A 20,480-nucleotide genomic window follows, 5' to 3' on the forward strand; every position below is an offset into this window, starting at 1 on the left:
TTGATTGGCTTGGTAGGCTTGGCTCTGCAATACAATCCTTTCATGTTCTTATTCTGAAATACAGTTTTCCTGAAGGTGTCAGGGCTAAATTTGTGATCAAATTCAAAATCAACATACAACACACAACAAACGGACTGACACAAAAAAGACAAAAACTGATTGACACAACACGGCTAATACGATAACAACACAAAGCTATTTCCAAAGTTGTCTAACAGAGGGCGTATCATGGCTGTCTAGCGTCATCTGTCGATTACGGTTACGCGCTCCGAATTTACACGGAACGCGGTTCTTGAAAATAGGCTTTCAAAAATGTTATCGGCCATTTGCTCTGGTTTTCTGGCTTCAAATCTCCGTTGTTCTATGAGAATGATATTTTTTCGGTAACCGTTATATATGTATATTTACCAGTCCGAATTAATCGGTTAACCTGGCTAGGAAACGATACACATCCTATGTTTACCTTATTACGCTTTCGCTGTGTCATCTGTCAAAAATCGTGATGTCCATGGCACACTAATTCAAAATTCAAACGTCAAACACCTTGTACTAATACTAGTAATTGCGTTGTTGTATTGTCAAATAAAGTTTCAGTGAAGCCATGGTGAAGCCGTAAAGCGACCTAAATCGCCGAAATGAGTGATAGTGATAAAATAAGTTGTACACCACCTGCTTTAGCAGCAATAGCGTCAAATACGCTAAATAATTTGATTCCTGGCAGGTCCCGCAAAATGTATGAACGAGCGTACAATAAATTCACCACTTGGGCCAGAGAACACCAAGCGGTCAAAAAGTATTTATCCATGAAGGTAAGATCCGAAACAAAAATGAATTTATGATTTTTTTTAATACCTATAATCAACATTTTTAGGTTGTTTTAATATACGGCATATCAGGGGCATGTCGATGTAATGAAATGGTAAACTTGGAAAAATTATTTCTGGTTAAAATTCCAAGCACGAAAAATTACAATCCAATTGTTGGAGAATTTTACATAAATATTTGTAAAAAATACTTGTCTCTTCGTCCAGATGTTATTGATACAGATCGTTTTTTCATTAAATATCAAAATGGAGTTTGCCACAAAGTTGTAATGGGTATTCACAAAATCTCAAGTATTCCCAAGGAAATAGCGTTGTTTTTGAAATTGGCTAATGTCAAAGAATAGGTATACTGGTCACTGCCTTCGCCGAACCTCTGCAACTCTTCTTGTAGATAATGGTGGAGACATTTGCTCATTGAAAAGACACGGTGGTTGGAGGTCTACAACTGTAGCAGAAGGCTACATTGACGATTCTTTAAGAAATAAAAATGACACAGCAATGAAAATTCTGGATGTAAATGATTGTAATTTAATACCAATGAAGAACAATACCACAGATGATATCAGAGAACCAGTAATTTCAACAAACCCACAACAACAATCTACTTTAAATGTAGACCATGAAGTAAAGGGGCAGGAATTTCATTTGTGGCAGAATTGTATATTTGAAAATTGCCCATTTAAACTGACAGTTCATAGTTCGAATACCGACAAAGAAAATGTGTAGATTATTAGTTACATTTTCCTATTAATTGATATTTTAATTTATGTTAATTGTTGAATGTTGAACGAATACAGAATCCTAGACTTTCCGCAACTGTGCGATATGAAATAGACCAATTACAGCTAATCTTGAACGTAAACAAAATAATTCTTTTGATTGTCATCCTCACTGACAATTGGCATCAAAACATTGCATTTTGGCTTTCGGCGTCGTGTCAAATTCTCGTCCTTGTGGGATAGGGACATCTTATTCACCGTTGTTGTACAATATACTATATCAAATGTCCTAAACATTCCAGGTTATTTTTAATTTTTACCAGGAGCCTCTAGAATGATTTTGACAATGGCAAAATTTCTAAACATTCTACTGAAAGTTTTATAAAAATTGCGACAAACTTTTAAGTGTTCTAAACTTTCCAACAATTTTTTTAAAATTACCACATGCCTCCGGAATCATTTTGACGGCCACACAGTTGTGATTATGTCCATTATGTACTACTGAAAATCTCCTCAAAGTTGACAGAAGTCCATATTAGTGTGTTAAACACTCTAAGAATGCTGTAATATATACCAAACTATCACAAATATTACTAAAAACCTTGAAAAAATTGCCAATGCAAGTGCTCTAAAAGTCCATAATTGTTTTTAAAATTACCATATGCACCCAGAATAATTTTGGAAATGTCACAGAGATGTAATTACTGCTGAAAACCTCCTAAAAGTTGCCAGCAGTCCCTATTAGAGTGTTAAACACTCTAAGAATGCTGTAAAATTGCAAAAAGTCTCTAAAAACAGATCATTAAACATATTTTGTATCAAATGTCCTAAATATTCCAAGATTTTTATAATTTTTGCCAGGAGCCTCTAAAATGATTTGAACAATGCCAAAGGTTTCTAGACACTCTACTGAAAGGTTTATAAAAATTGCAAAAAGCTTTTAAAAGTATTCTAAACTTTACAACAATTCTTTAAAATTTCCAAATGCCCCCGAAATCATTTTGAAACGGCCATTTGTAATTTTGTAGTACTGAAAACCTCCTGAAAGTTGCCAGAGTGTTAAATATTCTAAAAATGATGTAATATTGCTAAAAGTCTATAGGATCTTCTATTACTGTCTTTAAATGTATTAAGAATTCTGTTCTTTTCTGTGTGATTGTTCACAAAACAGCTTTCAGCTTGCTGCTTTCTTTGACCAATCACAGTGCTTAATCTATGAACTTTAATATCATTTAGCAGTTGAAAATTGTAATACTTGATCGATATACGGCTAGGTAGAAACAAAAAAAATCTGAACAAAAATTTGCTGTAAAATTGATTCCCAGACTTCGTCTGGCATATTTGCGCGTACTTACGTAGGATCACGTAGACTTCAACAGATTCGAACAAACAAAATTGGCAAGAGATCGCGGCATCGCAAAGAACATGTAAATAGACGAGTACGAATTAATATGAGAAATCTGCAAATATAGAGTCCAAACGATAATAAAACTGGCTGGTGGATTTGATTTATAAGCGCTTCCGCGTTCGACCATTTAGATTCTCTCCCAAGTGAAGAAAAATTGCCATTACACGAAACGTGGCCGGAGGCGTTGCCAAGTCGTTGTTGAAACGAAAACTTTTCGTTTTGGTAGCAGGACTGTAAATTGAAAATATGTAGATTTGTCTAAACTGCTAACGTAACCGTTGATCACCTGCTGAGTGAAAAGTTCCTACCACTGCACGATCCGTTTCGTGTGTACCACTGGGAACCCGAAATGGACAAAACCATCCGGTTTGCATTTCTTGAATATCCATCCTTATTACTCCAACTACAGCAGGAATGTTAGATAATCATAATACGCAAAAGCAATTCGTCTTTGGTTTATCGTCCATCGTCACATCCATATCCGTCGCAGTTCGACCAAAGCCATTTTTCTTTAGGGGTCTTGTTACGTTATTTTAAAAGTAAAAGGTACTTAAATCTTTCAAAGCTGATATTATCGAAATTTACGTTCCACCGGCGAATGATGGATTTTGCCGCACTTGTTCACTCCAAACCTGATAAATTGCGGCTAGGAACCGCATAAATTAGCCATTGAACCAAAAACGTCAATGACCATAGTAGGATCCACACAAAAACCGATCTAAATGGCATTTTAACTACACGATATCGATACAATATCGATAGACGCGTATACACAATAACTCGTGTGTCACGCCCTGGGACCCTGGGAGGATCGTGATAGTATTGTTAAGTCGTTCGATTGACTTTTAGTTTCAAAATGCGAAAGTAATTTCACTTTTTAATGCGTTTCGGTTTCTGGTTGACTTAGTGTCAGAAGGTTAGGCAAGCGTTGGTTTTAAAGCCGATTAAAATGTCGGTTAATAGATCATTCAGGTGAAATATGCAACCTGGCTGTGGTTTTATTGCTAAATTCATTTCAAAAACTTGGAATCCACGAGAATTGTACCTACAAATACAAGAAGAAATATGCTGCTCTTCTTTTGCAACTTATTGGATCTGAAGATTTTCAACTATTTTGTAAGGTTCATTCTAGTCATCAGTAGATTCCGTCTCTGCTAAGTTTTTTGGGTCAAAATTCTACTGTTTCAAATTTATTTATCTGGGTTACTTGTGCAAGCAAGTCCATCTCTCAAACAATTTTAGACCAAAAAAATTATGTGTGTCATATAATTCTGAAATGACAGACATTAAGGAAACGTCCGAAATATGTTTATGGAACGTTAGATAATGGGTTGTAGCACGACACTTGAAGGTGTCTGTTTCACTTGAGCAACAACCAAAGTTATTCAATGCATAGCATGGAGATTTCTGTTCAGATAACCAGATCTGTATCTATTAAAACGTTCAGGCGACAAAAACGCGATAAACCTGATAATTCGAAGGCAAGTAGTTTAATGATTTTACCTACTTTTAACTAATTAGTTGAATATTGGAGAATGTGTGTTAGGTCCTGAAAACAGTAAAAATAGGAATTGTTTTAACAGACACGTAGGTAAGAAATTGCTGATTATTTTAGTCTAAACAGGACATCAATAATAAGGAGATCTGACTACTGTTCATGAAAATCTAAAATTGTGATAGATTGAAATCCTATTAAAATCTAAAAGTAATAAAAAATTCAATCCACCATTTTGCGTGCATGCCTCTTCGTGACATAATAAAAAATTTAAAATCCAGTTTTACACAGTTCAGTTAAACTTGTGGATAACTAAAATACGTTTCTGCACCATTGACAGTAAAATTTTACAAAAATTATGTCAATAAAGACGAATTTACTTCAAAACTAATTACTGTTTTAATGGGATTTACTGTTGTAACAAACAATGGTAAGAAAGAAAGATCTATTGAGTCTGTTTAGGGATCAATTTACACAATTGATTCAATTAAACTCTAACAATGGTCTGGTAAAATTACAGTTTAACTGAGATCTATAAAAGTGGCCTTTAGAATAGCCTTGAAGTTATTTAAAAGTCCGTTTTACTTAGTTCAGTTAAATTTGTGGTTAGCATTAACATGTTTCTGCACTCCTAAATTGACACTGTTAAAACCAGGGCTGCCAAATCAAAATATTTATGAATCAAAAAAAGAAACAAATTTTATTTTACAAGGTGTTTTTTGATTTCGTTTCATCGATTCTACCTCGAAAAATAATGCCAGTTTGTTATATAAACCATACTTCAACAATACAGATTTTGATTTTTTTATTGTTTTTCAAGTTTTGACAGATATCACGTGGTCTTAGAGGATAAATTAGCTAGACAGTCACGTGACTACTACTACTCATAAATCTCAGAAACACGTATTATATCGAATCACCAGCCATTATATCGAATAATCCAAGAAAACTTTTCTGAACCCTGATTTTTTCAACTTCTGAGCACAGCTTGACAGTTTTAACGTTCTAGAACACTATTTAGCTAGACAATCACGTGACAATTGCCAAAATAAGTGTCATAAATCTCAGAATGTAATTATTGCAAATTCTAGTCAATTTTTTTTACATTAAATGACAGATTTCATGTGGTTTTACAAGATATTTTAACTCGACAGTGACGTAACGTCAGAAAATGACAGTTTTAAACACATTTTTGGAATTCTCATTAAATTTCCTATTCAATAACCTAAGAAACACTACAAAATTTGGTACAGTCAGGGAAAAAAGTGGTGTTAAAATTTAAATTGACAAAAACACAATTTGAAAGGATAGTCAAGGACAAAATCACCTGTAAAACCCACTTGGAGTAAAAAAATTACTGTTTTAAGCACATTTTTGGAATTCTCATTAAATTTCCTATCCAATAACCTTAAAATGCACTACAAAATGTGGTACAGTCAGTGAGAAAAGCGGTGTTAAAATTTGAACGGACAGAAACACAGTTTGAAAGGACAGTCAGAAACAAAATCGCCTGTAAAACCCACTTGGAGTAAGAAAATGGCTGTATTAAGCACTTTTCGAATTCTTATTAAATTTCCTATCCAATAACCTTAAAATACACAACAAAATGTGGTACAGTCAGTGAGAAAAGCGGTGTTAAAATTTGAACTGACAAAAACACAGTTTGAAAGGACAGTCAGGGACAAAATCGCCTGTACAACCCAATTGGAGTAAGAAAATGACTGTTTTAAGCACATTTTTGGAATCCTCATTAAATTCCCTATCCAATAACATGAGAAGCACTACAAAAGTTGGTACAGTCAGGCAGAAAAGTGGTGTCAAAGTTTGAACTGACAAAAACACAGTTTGAAAGGACAGTCAGGGACAAAATCGCCTGTAAATCCCACTTGGAATAAGAAAATGACTGTTTTAAGCACATTTTTGGAATTTTTATTAAATTTCCTATCCAATAACCTTAAAATACACTACAAAATGTGGTACAGTCAGTGAGAAAAGCGGTGTTAAAATTTGAACTGACAAAAACACAGTTTGAAAGGACAGTCAGGGACAAAATCGCCTGTACAACCCAATTGGAGTAAGAAAATGACTATTTTAAGCACATTTTTGGAATTTTTATTAAATTTCCTATCGAATAACCTTAAAATACACTACAAAATGTGGTACAGTCAGTGAGAAAAGCGGTGTTAAAATTTGAACTGACAGAAATACAGTTTGAAAGGACAGTCAGAAACAAAATCGCCTGTAAAACCCACTTGGAGTAAGAAAATTACTGTTTTAAGCACATTTTAGGAATCCTCATTAAATTTGCTGTCCAATAACCTGAGAAACCCTACAAAATTTGGTACAGTCAGGGAAAAAAGTGGTGTCAAAACTTGAACTGACAAAAACACAGTTTGAAAGGACAGTCAGGGACAAAATTGCCTGTAAAACCCACTTGCATTAAGAAAATGACTGTTTTAAGCACATTTTTGGAATCCTTATTAAATTTCCTATACAATAACCTGAAAAAAACACTACAAAATGTGGTACAGTCAGGGAAAAAAGTGGTGTTAAAATTTAAATTGACAAAAACACAATTTGAAAGGATAGTCAGGGACAAAATTGCCTGTAAAACCCACTTGAAGTCAGAAAATGACTGTTTTAAAGCACATTTTAGGAATCCTCATTAAATTTCCTATCCAATAAACTGAGAAACACTACCAAATTTGGTACAGTCAGGGAAAAAAAGCGGTGTCAAAATTTAAACTGACAAAAACACAGTTTGAAAGGACAGTCAGGAACAAAATCGCCTGTAAAACCCACTTGGCGTAAGAAAATGACTGTTTTAAGCACATTTTTGGAATCCTCATTAAATTTCCTATCCAATGATCTGAGAAACACTACAAAATTTTGTGCAACCAGAGAGAAAAGCGGTGTCAAAATTTGAACTGCCAGAAACACAGTATTTAAAATTTACCAGTAATGTACTATTACCTAATTTACTGATCAAATTTTCCTGGTAAAGTAGAATATTTATTAGTTATTACATACTAGTTTTCACAATTTAAACATGAGAGCGTTTTTAACAATTTTTAAAAGACTATAAATCTTTCACATGTACAGAGTGTCATTGATTTAACATCTTTGAGTAAAGTAAAAAAAAGCTAATCAACGCCACACATGCAGGAAAAAAACTAAAATCCTTCTTTTTACAATCCTTCCACACTATCCACCTTGAAATCCGATACCCTGTAATTTCCTTAACGACTCAGGTACACATTTTATGATGAGCAGAGACCACACACACAACACCTGATCCGTTTACCGATTTTTCAGTTCTGTTAAACTGTTAAACTATTTCGAATTTTGCTGGTATTCAGGAAGCTGTGAAGATAAGACGATAAGAGAGTTAATAGAGGTTTAAAGCGTTAAAAGCGGCAATAAACGTTGCACTTCCTAGATTTAATAAGCGCGTGGAAATTAACGAGTCCATTGTTCTTGTCCCAGGATCACGTGTGTAAGAATTTCCACCGAAACCCATAAAACATATCGACGCGAACTGGAATTTGTGCGATAATTGGACGAGAAATTATTGCTGTTGATGTGTTGTGTGAGTGAGAGTCAATTCCCATCGATGAAGGAAAAAAATCAATGAACTTTCGATGATGAAGCTCGTTAATAAACTATTTGCAAAACCCGCCAAATCGTTTTGTCACGGAATTATGATTATGTGTCCTGCCGTAACTATGTAACCATATATAACGAGAAATTGTCTTACAGTTAAGAATGTTATTACGTGATCGAGATGAAACGTGATAGATCGCGCACACCATCTTCGGCAGATGAACCAATCTGGGGCAAAACTCACCTGGAAGATTTATCCCGGACATCAGCAGTTTGTCAGGAAGTTCCGATATGCTTTTAGGTCTGGCGATTTCCATTTTTTTGCTTGGAACACCTGAAACAAAGTGACAAAGTAAACCAGGACGTCTGCATGTCATTATCGCTATTTTCCGTAAGTGGTCAAGTCGATAATCTCGTGAATTTTATTACAGCTACGACGAAGTGTCGGTAATAGACACATCAACCCACTTAGACCGTGAATAATTAAGTTGGTTCTTGTCGATAACCACATCGAAATTTTTTTTCCCGCTGGGAAAATTTATGAGAAAACGTGCCCGGCCCGCGATTGAATAAACATTCGAAGGGAAACAGCGGAAAAATCAAACAATCTATTTGATCACAGATATCCTATGACAACATTGGCTGCCGTAGGATACTGCAATATAATACTGGCAGATAGGAATACAATAGTCGATAGCGAAACAATAGCCGTGGGAAAACGGTTTAATGGTTTTCGGCAACAATGCAAAAAAGAACAAATTTTAATCGTTTATATCCGAGTTTCTTGCCCTGTACACACGATCCGTATTGTTCGGTAATGAAAGTGAGATTCTATTTGTTTATCGACTAGCCCTTCGATTATTGGTCCAGTCAGATTTTGTTTAGGTTAGATTACGTAACAATTTGACTTGAGAAGATGAAAATGTAATAAAACTCATATTAAGAATGATGGTTAATGCCAATGGAAGTTCTAAATGGATTTAGTCACGTAATTTAAGTTTAAAAGTTAAAAATTATTAGATTGATTTTGTTATAAATTAGATTATTAGATTGACACCAATTTCCTCACTAATTCTTATCTATTTTGTTGAGCTCTCAGTCTTTAGCAATTTTACCTTTTAATTTTCATCTTTTAAATTAAAAGATATTCTAAAACAACCAATTATACGACAAAATTTATCTTGATGTCTATAAAACATATTTTTCTTATAGTAATTGGTTACGTTACGTATTGAACGATTTTTCCTACTGACCTAATCTAACCTAATTTTTTAAATGACATTTTTGGTCAAAAGTGCAATTTTGGCAATTTTTATTTTGCTCCATAAAGCTCCATAAGAACCTTAAATTAAGTAAAATAAGCGCAAAAAAAGTACTTTAAAATTTTTCTATTTTAATTAAAAAATTTTTTATTTTCAAAAAAAATTAGGTGTCTTTTTAACTACTTTTTGAGATACAGTATCTCGGTAACATGAAGAGCTAGAGAGGCGAGTTTTGGCTCATTTTGTAGTATTTTTTATTCCTTTTCTAATGATGGTTTAGCAAAACTGATTGGAGTTCAAATAAAAAAGTTACAATCTTTCAAAAATTGTAAAAATGACATTTTTGGTTAAAAGTGCAATTTTTTATTTTGCTCCCTAAGGGTTCCAGTGCACAGCAAAGGGTATATTTATATCAAATAATCTGTAATTAAGTAAAATAAGCGCAAAAAAAGCACTTTAAAATTTTTAATTTTTCAAAAAAACTGAAAGTATGGGGGATATTCGGTGTCTTTTTTAACTAATTTTTGAGATACAGTATCTCGGTAAAATGAAGAGCTAGAGGAGTTTTGGCTCATTTTGTAGTATTCTTTATTCCTTTTCTAATGGTGGCTTAGAGAAATTGATTAGAGTTCCAATAAAAAACTTACAACTTTCAAAAATTGTAAAAATGACATTTTTAGTGTAATTTTGGCAAATTTTAATTATGCTCCATAAGGGTTCCAATGCACAACAAACGGTATATTTATACCAAAGGACCTTAAATTAGGGAAATAACCACATTTATCCTTTAAAATATTGAAAAAATGGCACTATTTGTCAAATTTTTCAATTTTTTTTTGCACCAAAATATGGCTCACTTTAGACTGATCATACATTGCTAGGTAGAAAAAAAATGGTTTGAAACCTTCATCAAGACATATTTAACTCATTTTGTCCAAATTTAGCTAGAACGTGCATTTTTCAATATTGCCAACTTGAAAATGAAATTTTTAGACTGAATTTACAAATTAATGCTTAAATTTAAAATTTACAAAATTCTAGCTTATTTTAGTGTTCCTAAATTTTGAAAAGCAAACTGTCTAAATTTAGCCAGAATTTCAAATGTTTAATCTTATTTTTAAATGAAAAAAATACATTTTCACAGCCACGTGACCTATTCTACAAGTTAATGTTTTTAAAATTTTAATTCCAAACTTTTAGAGTTGAAAATTTAATTATTAGGGCATTTGATGTGTTTTATGCAGATTTGGCTAAAATATTCAATTATGTCAACTAAAAAAAAGTCACGTGATGGAAAAATCATTTTCGTTACTCTCTAAGAGATGTAAGTGCTTTTATGTAAACTCATTTAACCTAAATGACACTTGATTGACCTCATTGGAGGTAAGTTTTATACATTACAGTTACAGACAAACTATTTACAAATTTTAGGTAATTTTTGCAGTCAAAAGAGTGCCTAAATGCAACGTTGTCAGTTGTACTTGGCTGAAAAAAAAAATTCCAACACATCACCACAAGAATATCATTTTAACATACAAATCACTTTTGCAGAAAGTTTTCTTCAGTACCAACTGTTATTAACACGCAGTGGTTCAAATAAATAACCAAATTGTTGAATGAAACAAGCAACGATAATTCTCAATGTAAATTAAAGAAACCCGAAACCGGTCGCGTTCGTACTGATTCATTTTCATTCATGTTCTAAGCTGAAAATAATTAGAAAATCAGTAAAATTGATTGGTGAACGTTTAATCAGAACCGTATTTGCCGTTTAAATTCAACACTTATGTGCAATACCGCTTCATACATAGTTAAACCTTGAAGAGCTAATCGTAAACTGCACTGATCGACATTTATAATATCGTTTACAACAAACCGATTAAATGCAAATTGTTTCCGGATTTGAAGTAGCAAAAGGCGTAACAAAAACCATTCAATGCGTGAAACACAAATTAAATTCTTGTTTATACGGCTGACGAAACAGGGATTTCGAATTTACGATCAGTTTTATTGACTATAGAAAATCGGCTGTGCACATTGTAAATGTCTTTTGCGGACAACCAAAGTGTTGTTCTGGAAATTGCCTCACCAAGACCAATCTGGAATTGTTTTCAGGGTAAAGTCCTTAGATCGGTCGTAAACTTAAGCGGATTTGCACACACATACACGTTTACGCCCACGTAACTGTTGTTTAATTCAGTTTCGATATGTTCTACGATCGAAATATATCTTTGAGCAATCTAGATTTCGACATATCAATAAATCGAATCCGATTTTAATAAGTAATTGCTAAGGAGAGTCTTGTGCTACTTTAACCAAAGCCTGTTACAATAAAATTTCACTTATTTCGGAGCTGTGTAGAGTACAGAAAAAGTTTAAAACAAAATGTTTTGTCATAATTAATTACTTCACTTACGAAACTTTTTGTGAATATGAATGAATTATACCAAATTGAATGAGCCCATTCAATTTAAGCTACGCCAATTATAAAGTTGTGTAATCTTGCAATATTCTATATGCATTGTAAGTAGTAAAGTAGCTTTAACTAGGCTATTGGACCATTAATAACTTCACTTAAAAAATAATGTAATTATTTTTTTTTTGTTTTAGCTGACTAATTGACAACCGGTAGAAAATTCAATAATATTAATGAAATTGTTGTAAGGGAGTGTGTTCTTAAGTGTGTACTACTTTTAGTACTAAACACTGTAAAGTAGGAACTCACTGTAAATCCTCGGGTAAAATCAAAGTTGTAATTTTGCTTTCTGAATTGAGTAAAATCTAGCAGATCGCCTTGTCACTATAAGCACTTTTTAGAAGGTTTTCAAGAGCATTTAGAGGTCTATGGAACTTTCAAAATGGTCCTAGAGGTTTCTGGGCATTTTAAAACAACTTTGAGAAGATTTAGGACACTTGTAGAGGGCTGGCACTTTTTAGAAGATTCTTAATCGCAATTTAGAGGTTTATGGGACTTTGAAAAGGTCCTAGAGGCTTCTGACAGTTTAAAACTGTTTTGGGAAAGTTTAAAACAGTTGTAGAGAGCTCTGGCATTGTTTAGAAGATGCTCAATAGCATTTAAAAGTCTATGGAACTTTAAAAAAGGTCCTAGACGCCTCTGGGCATTTTAAAACAACTCTGAGAAGGTTTAAGACGCTTATAGAGGGCTCTGGCACTTTTTAGAAGATGCTCAATAGCATTTAGAGGTTTATGGAACTTTTAAATTGGTTCTAGAGGTTTCTGACAATTTAAAACAGTTTTGGGAAAGTTTAAAACAATTGTAGAGGTCTCTGGCATTGTTTAGAAGATGCTCAATAGCATTTAGAGGTTTATGGAACTTTCAAATTGGTCCTAGAGGGTTCTGACAGTTTAAAACTGATTTGGGAAAGTTTAAAACAATTGTAGAGAGCTCTGGCATTGTTTAAAAGATGCTCAATAGCATTTAAAAGTCTATGGAACTTTAAAAATGGTCCTGGACGCCTCTGGGCATTTTAAAACAACTCTGAGAAGGTTTAAGATACTTATAGAGGGCTGTGGCACTTTTAGAAGATGCTAAATAGCATTTAGAGGTTTATGGAACTTTCAAATTGGTTCTAGAGGTTTCTGACAATTTAAAACTGTTTTGGGAAAGTTTAAAACAGTTGTAGAGAGCTCTCGCATTGTTTAGAAGATGCTCAATAGCATTTAAAAGTCTATGGAACTTTAAAAATGGTTCTGGAGGCCTCTGGGCATTTTAAAACAACTCTGAGAAGGTTTAAGACGCTTATAGAGGGCTCTGGCACTTTTTAGAAGATGCTCAATAACATTTAGAGGTTTATGGAACTTTCAAATTGGTTCTAGAGGTTTCTGACAATTTAAAACAGTTTTGGGAAAGTTTAAAACAATTGTAGAGGTCTCTGGCATTGTTTAGAAGATGCTCAAGAGCATTTAGAGGTCTATGGGACTTTCAAAATGGTCCTAGAGGTTTCTGGAATTTTAAAACAATTCTGGGAAGGTTTAAGACACTTGTAGAGGGCTCTGGCATTTTTTAGAAGATTCTCAATAGCATTTAGAGGTTTATGGGACTTTCAAAAGGTCCTAGAGGCTTCTGACCGTTTAAAACTGTTTTGGGAAAGTTTAAAACAGTTGTAGAGAGCTCTGGCATTATTTAGAAGACGGTCAATAGCATTTAAAAGTCTATGGAACTTTAAAAATGATCATGGAGGCCTCTGGGCATTTTAAAATCACTCTGAGAAGGTTTAAGACACTTATAGAGGGCTCTGGCACTTTTTAGAAGATGCTCAATAGCATTTAGAGGTTTATGGAACTTTCAAATTGGTCCTAGAGGGTTCTGACAGTTTAAAACTGTTTTGGGAAAGTTTAAAACAGTTGTAGAGAGCTCTGGCATTGTTTAGAAGATGCTCAATAGCATTTAAAAGTCTATGGAACTTTAAAAATGGTCCTGGACGCCTCTGGGCATTTTAAAACAACTCTGAGAAGGTTTAAGACGCTTATAGAGGGCTCTGGCACTTTTTAGAAGATGCTCAATAGCATTTAGAGGTTTATGGGACTTTCAAAAGGTCCTAGAGGTCTCTGGAATTTTAAAACAATTCTGGGAAGGTTTAAGACACTTGTAGAGGGCTCTGGCATTTTTTAGAAGATTCTCAATAGCATTTAGAGGTTTATGGAACTCAAATCGGTTCTAGAGGTTTCTGACAATTTAAAACAGTTTTGGGAAAGTTAAAAACAGTTGTAGAGAGACAGAGAGACAGAGAGAGTTGTAGAGACATTGTTTAGAAGATGCTCAAGAGCATTTAGAGGTTTATAGGACTTTCAAATTGGTCCTAGAGGCCTTTAACAATTCAAAACACCATTCTGGGAAGGTTTAAAAACGTTTGTAGAAGGCTCTGGAACTTTTCAGTAGCATTTAGAGGTTTTGGCACATTCAAAACGACTCACGGTGTTTACGAAATTGAAAAAAACGTCAAAATAATCTGACATCATAACACATTTTGGTTATAAAACTTCTTTCTGAAAACTGTCAAAAGTAAGCACTATTGTATCTGGGGATATTTTTGGTTATAAACCAAACTGGAAAGTTTTGCAACGTCGCATTTCTTCTCAATTAGCTTTAGTGATGTTTACCCTAATTTCTAGGAAAATTAGCAGTTTGTCAACGGTGCACTAAATAGTAACGCCCTTAAGTAGTAAGAAAAGTAGATCAAAATTTGCAGACAAAATTACTCATAAAAATACAGAGCATTTTCAACTTGATTTAAACCAAAATTACACTTTTCGAACTTTGCTTATGACTTTAAATGACTGACGATAAATATCTGGTACATTATTTCTAAATCGCCAGATTCAATCACTTTTTGGCGTTCAAATTACATGGCGCACACTTTTCAACTTTAGGCTCGCGGGTGTTATAACGGGGCCTCGATGGTGAATTATAAGGTCGAGAGACCCAGTTGAGATTTATTCGCCCTCGTGAGTAATGGCCACCTTTACGTATTAAACGGTGCGCCGCCGTAATGACACGGTTTTTCGACAGATTTCTGAATGTTTATGGTAATTGAAGATAACTAGATAAATCACACGGCTTTGCGATTTACGTGGGACTTTTGTGCTTCAAGTTGCGGTTGTGTTCTGTAACAACGGTTCAGTCATCTATTAATGCATCAAAACCACCCACGCTTTTTGCGGTCTCGTAAAAAAATGATGTATCGACTCGAGGAATCAATTATCGACAACCAGTTAAAGTGTCAATTAAATTAAACCAGAACTGGCATCTTCATCAGGTTTTAACTCACGTCTCGCGTGAATAAATTCAAATAAATTGTCATTGTGCACATTTTGAAAACTTTCTTTATCTGCAAAAAAATAATCTGAATAACATGATCTTTTGCGACCTTTGCGCCTGCATATTAGGAATCGAACTCGTCCCATATAACAAAGCCTTAAATCGGCTGTTTATCTTTTAGAAAGTGGCTTTTGTGTCAAGGTACAAACTTGACCCTCTTACCGAATATCGGTGGGTGTCTAAACACAGATTTGTCTAACTTCCGACACCATATTTCATTGTCGACGAAGTTTATAGTCTTAAATAATTTCTACCGCTTGTATATCATTCTCGATTGGGTAATGTTTATATTAAGAAGAAGACGTCGATGAAGTGGTTTGTTCCTTCTAGTGTTTACCATACACATTGCAATCAGTTTAGTTGTTAACTAAAATTGGTTATTGACCGTACGAATACTATAAAGTCTGTTTTTGCCTTCTTAGGAAGTAAAAATACCATCCAATGCATTTGTTCAATTACTTAATGAGCGAGGGGGGTAGACCGCCTTTTTGCCTCAACCTTTATGTTTCACCTATACATTATGAGCAAATAATACCATGGAAACGGTGTAGTTATAGTGTTCATAACAACCTGAGGGCATTATAGGTGGGCGTTATCATAACGCCCTGAAACCTTTTTTAATATTAGCAATGGCATTTTTATTCTTTTATGTCGTAAAAACTACGTCCTTTCCTACCTTAGAATGCTCTTGACTTTTTAGGTAATAAGTTTTGCTGCATTTTCGTTTATATTTTCTAAAATTTCATCCAGATTTTGCTATTTTCACTAACTGACAGGACTATCAAAGTCATTCAGGTAAAATAAACACTAAACAACATACCGGTAAAGGTATACCTTACTTTTCAATGTCAGAAACAGTAAATAAATATTAGGGAGAGTATAATGGCCATCAGAACATTATGTTCCCCCTAACGCCCTTGGTACATAAACAGCTATTTAAAATAGCTCTATTATTGCTCAAAATCTCATGTCGTAAAACTGACTAAGCCATTAAATTGCTTTGAAATGCCTCGAAATCTGACTCACAATACCTTCAGATGAAATACGGCCTCGAACTTACCAAAATACAAATAATTTAATTCTTGCATTATTAAACCTCCTAACAAAAATAAAGAAATGTTTACTACCTAACAAAAATTTAAAAAAATATACAGGGTCTTATTAAAAATTCCTATGTGAATATAGTAGGTACTTATATTATTTGACTTTTGTTATCGTCCAATCAGTCTTCACCAAAAATTTGAAAAGCTTTGACAACACCTTCTTCTGCTCTTCTTTTCTGACACTGGAAGAATTTAATTTTTATCTATAATGCATCTGTCTTTTGATATCGACAAGTTTGTCTTCTCTAAAAATTTCTGGGCAATAAGCTAGCTTAGTCATTTCTTCCGTCTTCTTTTCTGACGCTGAAAGAACTTAATTCTTCTTTAAAATATATTTGGCATATGCTATCAACCAATCAGTCTTCTTGAAAAATGTTTGATTAATAAGCCAGCGCAGTCAATTCAACACATTTTTCCGCTCTGCTATTTTAAAGCAAAATGAACTGAAATATTTTTAAAAATATATTTGGTATTTGATATAGACCAATCAATCTTCTATAAAAATTTCTGGGTAATTAGCCAGCCCAGTCATTTCCACACATTCTTCTTTTCTGGTGCTGAAAGAACTTATTAATTCTTCGTTACAATATCAGTCTTCTTTCAAAATTTGAAAGTGTTTTGGCAGGTTTTACCATTTGCACTGTACTACTTAAATAACGGTGGTCATTTTGGATTAAGCATTTCACCTTTCAACTCCCTTATTTAACTTGAGCTTGTATTACATAATTTTAAAGAAAACTTTAGAGCCCAGTAAACCAGTTTATATTAAAATTCAATTAGGACTCAAACAGATATTGTCAATTAATTTTTTTTCTATTTGGACCACTTTAATGACCCGAAGTACTGGATGGAGATTTATAAATCGACGGTGCAGGAATGCGAATAAATGAATACGATTTCGGCCCACCTGTTTAGGCGGTCCACGTTTCTCGGTAATTCGAAGCCAGATTGCCAAGTTTTTTCTTGTTGTTTTACGAGGTTATTCCACCTGATTCCATTGAGAACGGGTCCGATAAAGTTACCTACCGAGAGCGGAATATTACTCTAGTAGTCACCCACGTCGTCGGCAATTTTTGTAACACACACACACACACAAGCCAGCATACTTTTCTTAATGGGCAGGTGGTCGTTTACCTTTTTCTAAGTCGGTCGCGATATCGAACACCAGATATCGCCATTGTCCGCAATGTTTATTGTTTTTTTGCTCGAATTAACTTTAGATCAACTCGAATTACTTTGAAAACAATAGCTTAGCATAATTGTAATTTAAATCTCTTAAAAGGAGGAGTAGAGTATTGGTTACAGTGACACAAAATCTAAAGTCAAAAGTCAAAATACTGAGCACAAACTAAACTGCTCGTCAAACAGAATGGGACATCAAAATTTTTTAGCTGCTGTTTCTTTAAATTGATTCACTCGATTTTAATAATTTTTTTGAGGATTAAAAGGTATTTTATTTTTCTTTCTGACGACCTAAATAATCTTTTTGAAAGTTTTCACGGATTTGAGTATACAGGGTTTGACTAAGGTGTAGTCAAACAATGAAAAATTCGGTATAACGCCATTTCTCATAGGTTATATCCCGATACGTTCAAGTTTTATCGGGTAAACTGTGCATAGGTGATTTTTTGCAAAATTTTGCTTGGAAAATGATTGAGATTGATTTTTTCCAAAGAATTATTTAGTAGAAACCATTTGCCTGAAAGAAAAATTTTGCAAAAAACCTACCAATGCACATTTCACGTGATAAAACGTGAACGCCGAGGGGTATATGTCAAGATTATTTCCTGAAAACTCACATTTTAGTTTATTAACAAGAAAACACCTTAGTTAGAACACAAATACTAAACTAAACGTGATGAATGATAATATTGAACTCACCCCAGCAGACGACAGATTTTCGTTCAGCCATGTGTATTTTTGTTTACATTTCAGATTGACAATCAGACGTCATAATATTTTAATTTATGTAATTTTTTAATGGAAACTACGTTATAGTAATTGATTAATTGTTAATATTGAAGAAAATAGCTTAAATTTTATATGTGTCTAAATCCCGTTTCGTTTAATATCAAATGTTCTTCAAAAAGGTAGGAGGTGTTTATTCAGTGTAAAATTTTAGCAACTAGTGATTTATTCAGTATATAACGGCTCTCATTGGTCGAATTAGAAAGGTTCATTGAATTTTATTGGCAGCTAGTACAATGAGGGAAATAATCGTAAAAAAAATTGTATGTTACAAAATAACCTTAATCGAGTCTTGTGATCAATATCTCTAGACGTTTTTGCCAGTTTAGTGATTAAGGGTCGGTTACAAATTTATTGCAAAATTTCAAAATGGTGTTATTTTTACGCACTTTTTTTTGTTTTTAATTTAACCCATTCTTTCGTGGAACTTTCTACAAAAGGAAGATTTTTGATAGTTTTTGAATTTTGTCAAACAAGCTGAATATTAGTATTATTGAATGATTAAGGAAGTTGTTCAGAGATTGAATAGGTTCAGGAAGATTTTACAGCATCACAGTTTCAAGTTCATTATTATGAGCTGAGAACAACTGAGAAGAGTATAAGGATTTTAGTGTTTTCATTTAAGTTAACTATGACTTTGTCTCTGCTCAGTCAAGGTTTGGCTAAACTCGATTAAATATGGTGTGAAAAATATGTGAATTCCCATTTCAAGTGTGTATATCATCCTGAGCGACGACTAATAAACATTTTTCACCTTGATAATAAATCCATAAACGGCTCACCATGTTTGGTAGTACACGCTGGTATAAATATGGCAGCGATCGCATATTTGTATCGTGTCTCCCCGAAGGCTACGCTAATAGGAAACTTTTCCAGCTCCCTAGATGAGCCTCAACTATACGGAAACGTAAATAAACAACAAGTTCACAAAATAAAAAAAAAATGTTGGAAATAAATGTGGGAAAATTGTCACCGGTACTGGTATGACTCCGGCAATACGGTGACGACGAGGTGCAGGAACGATAATAATCCTCGGAACGGATTTTAATTAAACCAGGAGGCAAGTCTCTCGTTTAGTTAAGACGTATTCAGCGATTTTAAATTGTAAATTAGCAGCCGTGCACTTTGTGCGAACAAATCGTCGCTGTCACTAGGTGGGCAGGTCTTGGGGTTCATCTGACTTGCAGATGTCGTAGTTTTAACACTAGTAACCACTTTTGCTTTTACTGTTCGTGCTCTATCCTATTTTTAGTCTAGGATTGTCAGATCTTTCTATACTCAGTGAATGTGGTAATTAGTCTCAAAAGTAGAATTGTTATAGAACATATTACACAGCTGTTTTACAGTGTTGCTACCACTTACATAAAAATACGGTCCGATATAGTCCGATTTGGAATGAACTTGAACAAAACAAAGATAATGAGTACAGAAGACATCCAGGTGACACAAAATTCAATTTTGCAAAGAAAATCAATCTTCTGAAATCACAAGAAGAATAGGCCTCCTGGGCAGCCTTTGGCAGACTAGGATTTATCCTTAAATCTAGTGAATCACATATGGACTAGAGACAATGGCAATTACTCGCAAATTTATCAATAAACTGCAAACCACCCAACGAGCAATGGAGAGGGCTATGATAGGAATCACTCTAAGGGATAGAATCAGCAACAAGGAAATTCCTAGAAGAACTAAAATGACAGATATTCTAATGCTTGTGGTACAACTGAAATGAAGATGGGCTGGTCATGTGGCAAGGCAGGCCGATCACATAGGATACTAGTTTGGCGCCCAAGAGAGACTAAACTGAGCATTGGTGGCCCCAGAGACGATATCCAGAATGTTGCAGGAAGGAATTGGACCCGGACTGCTAGAAATAGAAAGGCGTGAAGGGATTTGGAAGAGGCCTACATCCAGGAATGCATAAATACCGGCTGAGAAGAAGAAGAAAATAGTCCGATTACTATACAGGGTGGTCCAGTTTTAAATGTCAATAATCCAGCAATGGATAGCCAATCAAAAAATAAGTTGACATGCATTATGTCAATTTCCTGAAGAAACGCTTCCTAAAGAAGACACAGACAAAAATGTCTACTTGGATTATTGTATTTTTTACTTTAAAATGGTTCAAAAGGATTCAAATCTGGTCATCTGTGAGGTTTACGAGTTAATTTTTGACACTGAAAATAGTCAAAAATCAGGATTTTTTTTATTCAATTAAACACTGGTAACAGTCCGAATTTTTGGACTAATTTAATTCTA

The 20,480-nt window shown here is 34.0% G+C and overlaps 2 protein-coding genes across 7 annotated transcripts in view; one reads left to right on the forward strand and one right to left on the reverse strand.

Moving 5' to 3' along the window:
* LOC145726627 (puratrophin-1-like) overlaps positions 1–20,480 on the reverse strand; it is a 164,001-nt gene that overhangs the window by 32,476 nt on the left and 111,045 nt on the right. For all 6 annotated transcript variants that reach the window (XM_081975806.1, XM_081975804.1, XM_081975801.1 and 3 more), the window contains one exon: positions 8,294–8,383. In XM_081975806.1, coding sequence (XP_081831932.1) covers positions 8,294–8,383 — 90 coding nt within the window. The remainder of the gene's footprint in view (positions 1–8,293; positions 8,384–20,480) is intronic.
* On the forward strand, positions 8–1,550 carry LOC145725878 (uncharacterized). The gene is made up of 3 exons (XM_081974793.1): positions 8–809; positions 872–1,004; positions 1,216–1,550. Exons 1-3 carry the CDS (start codon positions 636–638, stop codon positions 1,548–1,550), a joined length of 642 nt encoding a protein of 213 aa, XP_081830919.1. The 5' UTR covers positions 8–635.

Source organism: Ips typographus, linkage group LG3 (assembly GCF_016097725.1).
Source record: "Ips typographus isolate SLU linkage group LG3, UJ_Ityp_2.0, whole genome shotgun sequence".
NCBI lineage: Eukaryota > Metazoa > Arthropoda > Insecta > Coleoptera > Curculionidae > Ips > Ips typographus.

What these genes read in the sequence shown, in the direction of transcription:
- LOC145725878 (XM_081974793.1), top strand. Translation starts at nt 636, where the DNA reads ATGAGTGATAGTGATAAAATAAGTTGTACACCACCTGCTTTAGCAGCA. An exon ending in AAAAGTATTTATCCATGAAG is followed by an intron (nt 810 to 871) that starts GTAAGATCCGAA and finishes CAACATTTTTAG; the next exon opens with GTTGTTTTAATATACGGCAT. An exon ending in AGAATTTTACATAAATATTT is followed by an intron (nt 1,005 to 1,215) that starts GTAAAAAATACT and finishes CTCTTCTTGTAG; the next exon opens with ATAATGGTGGAGACATTTGC.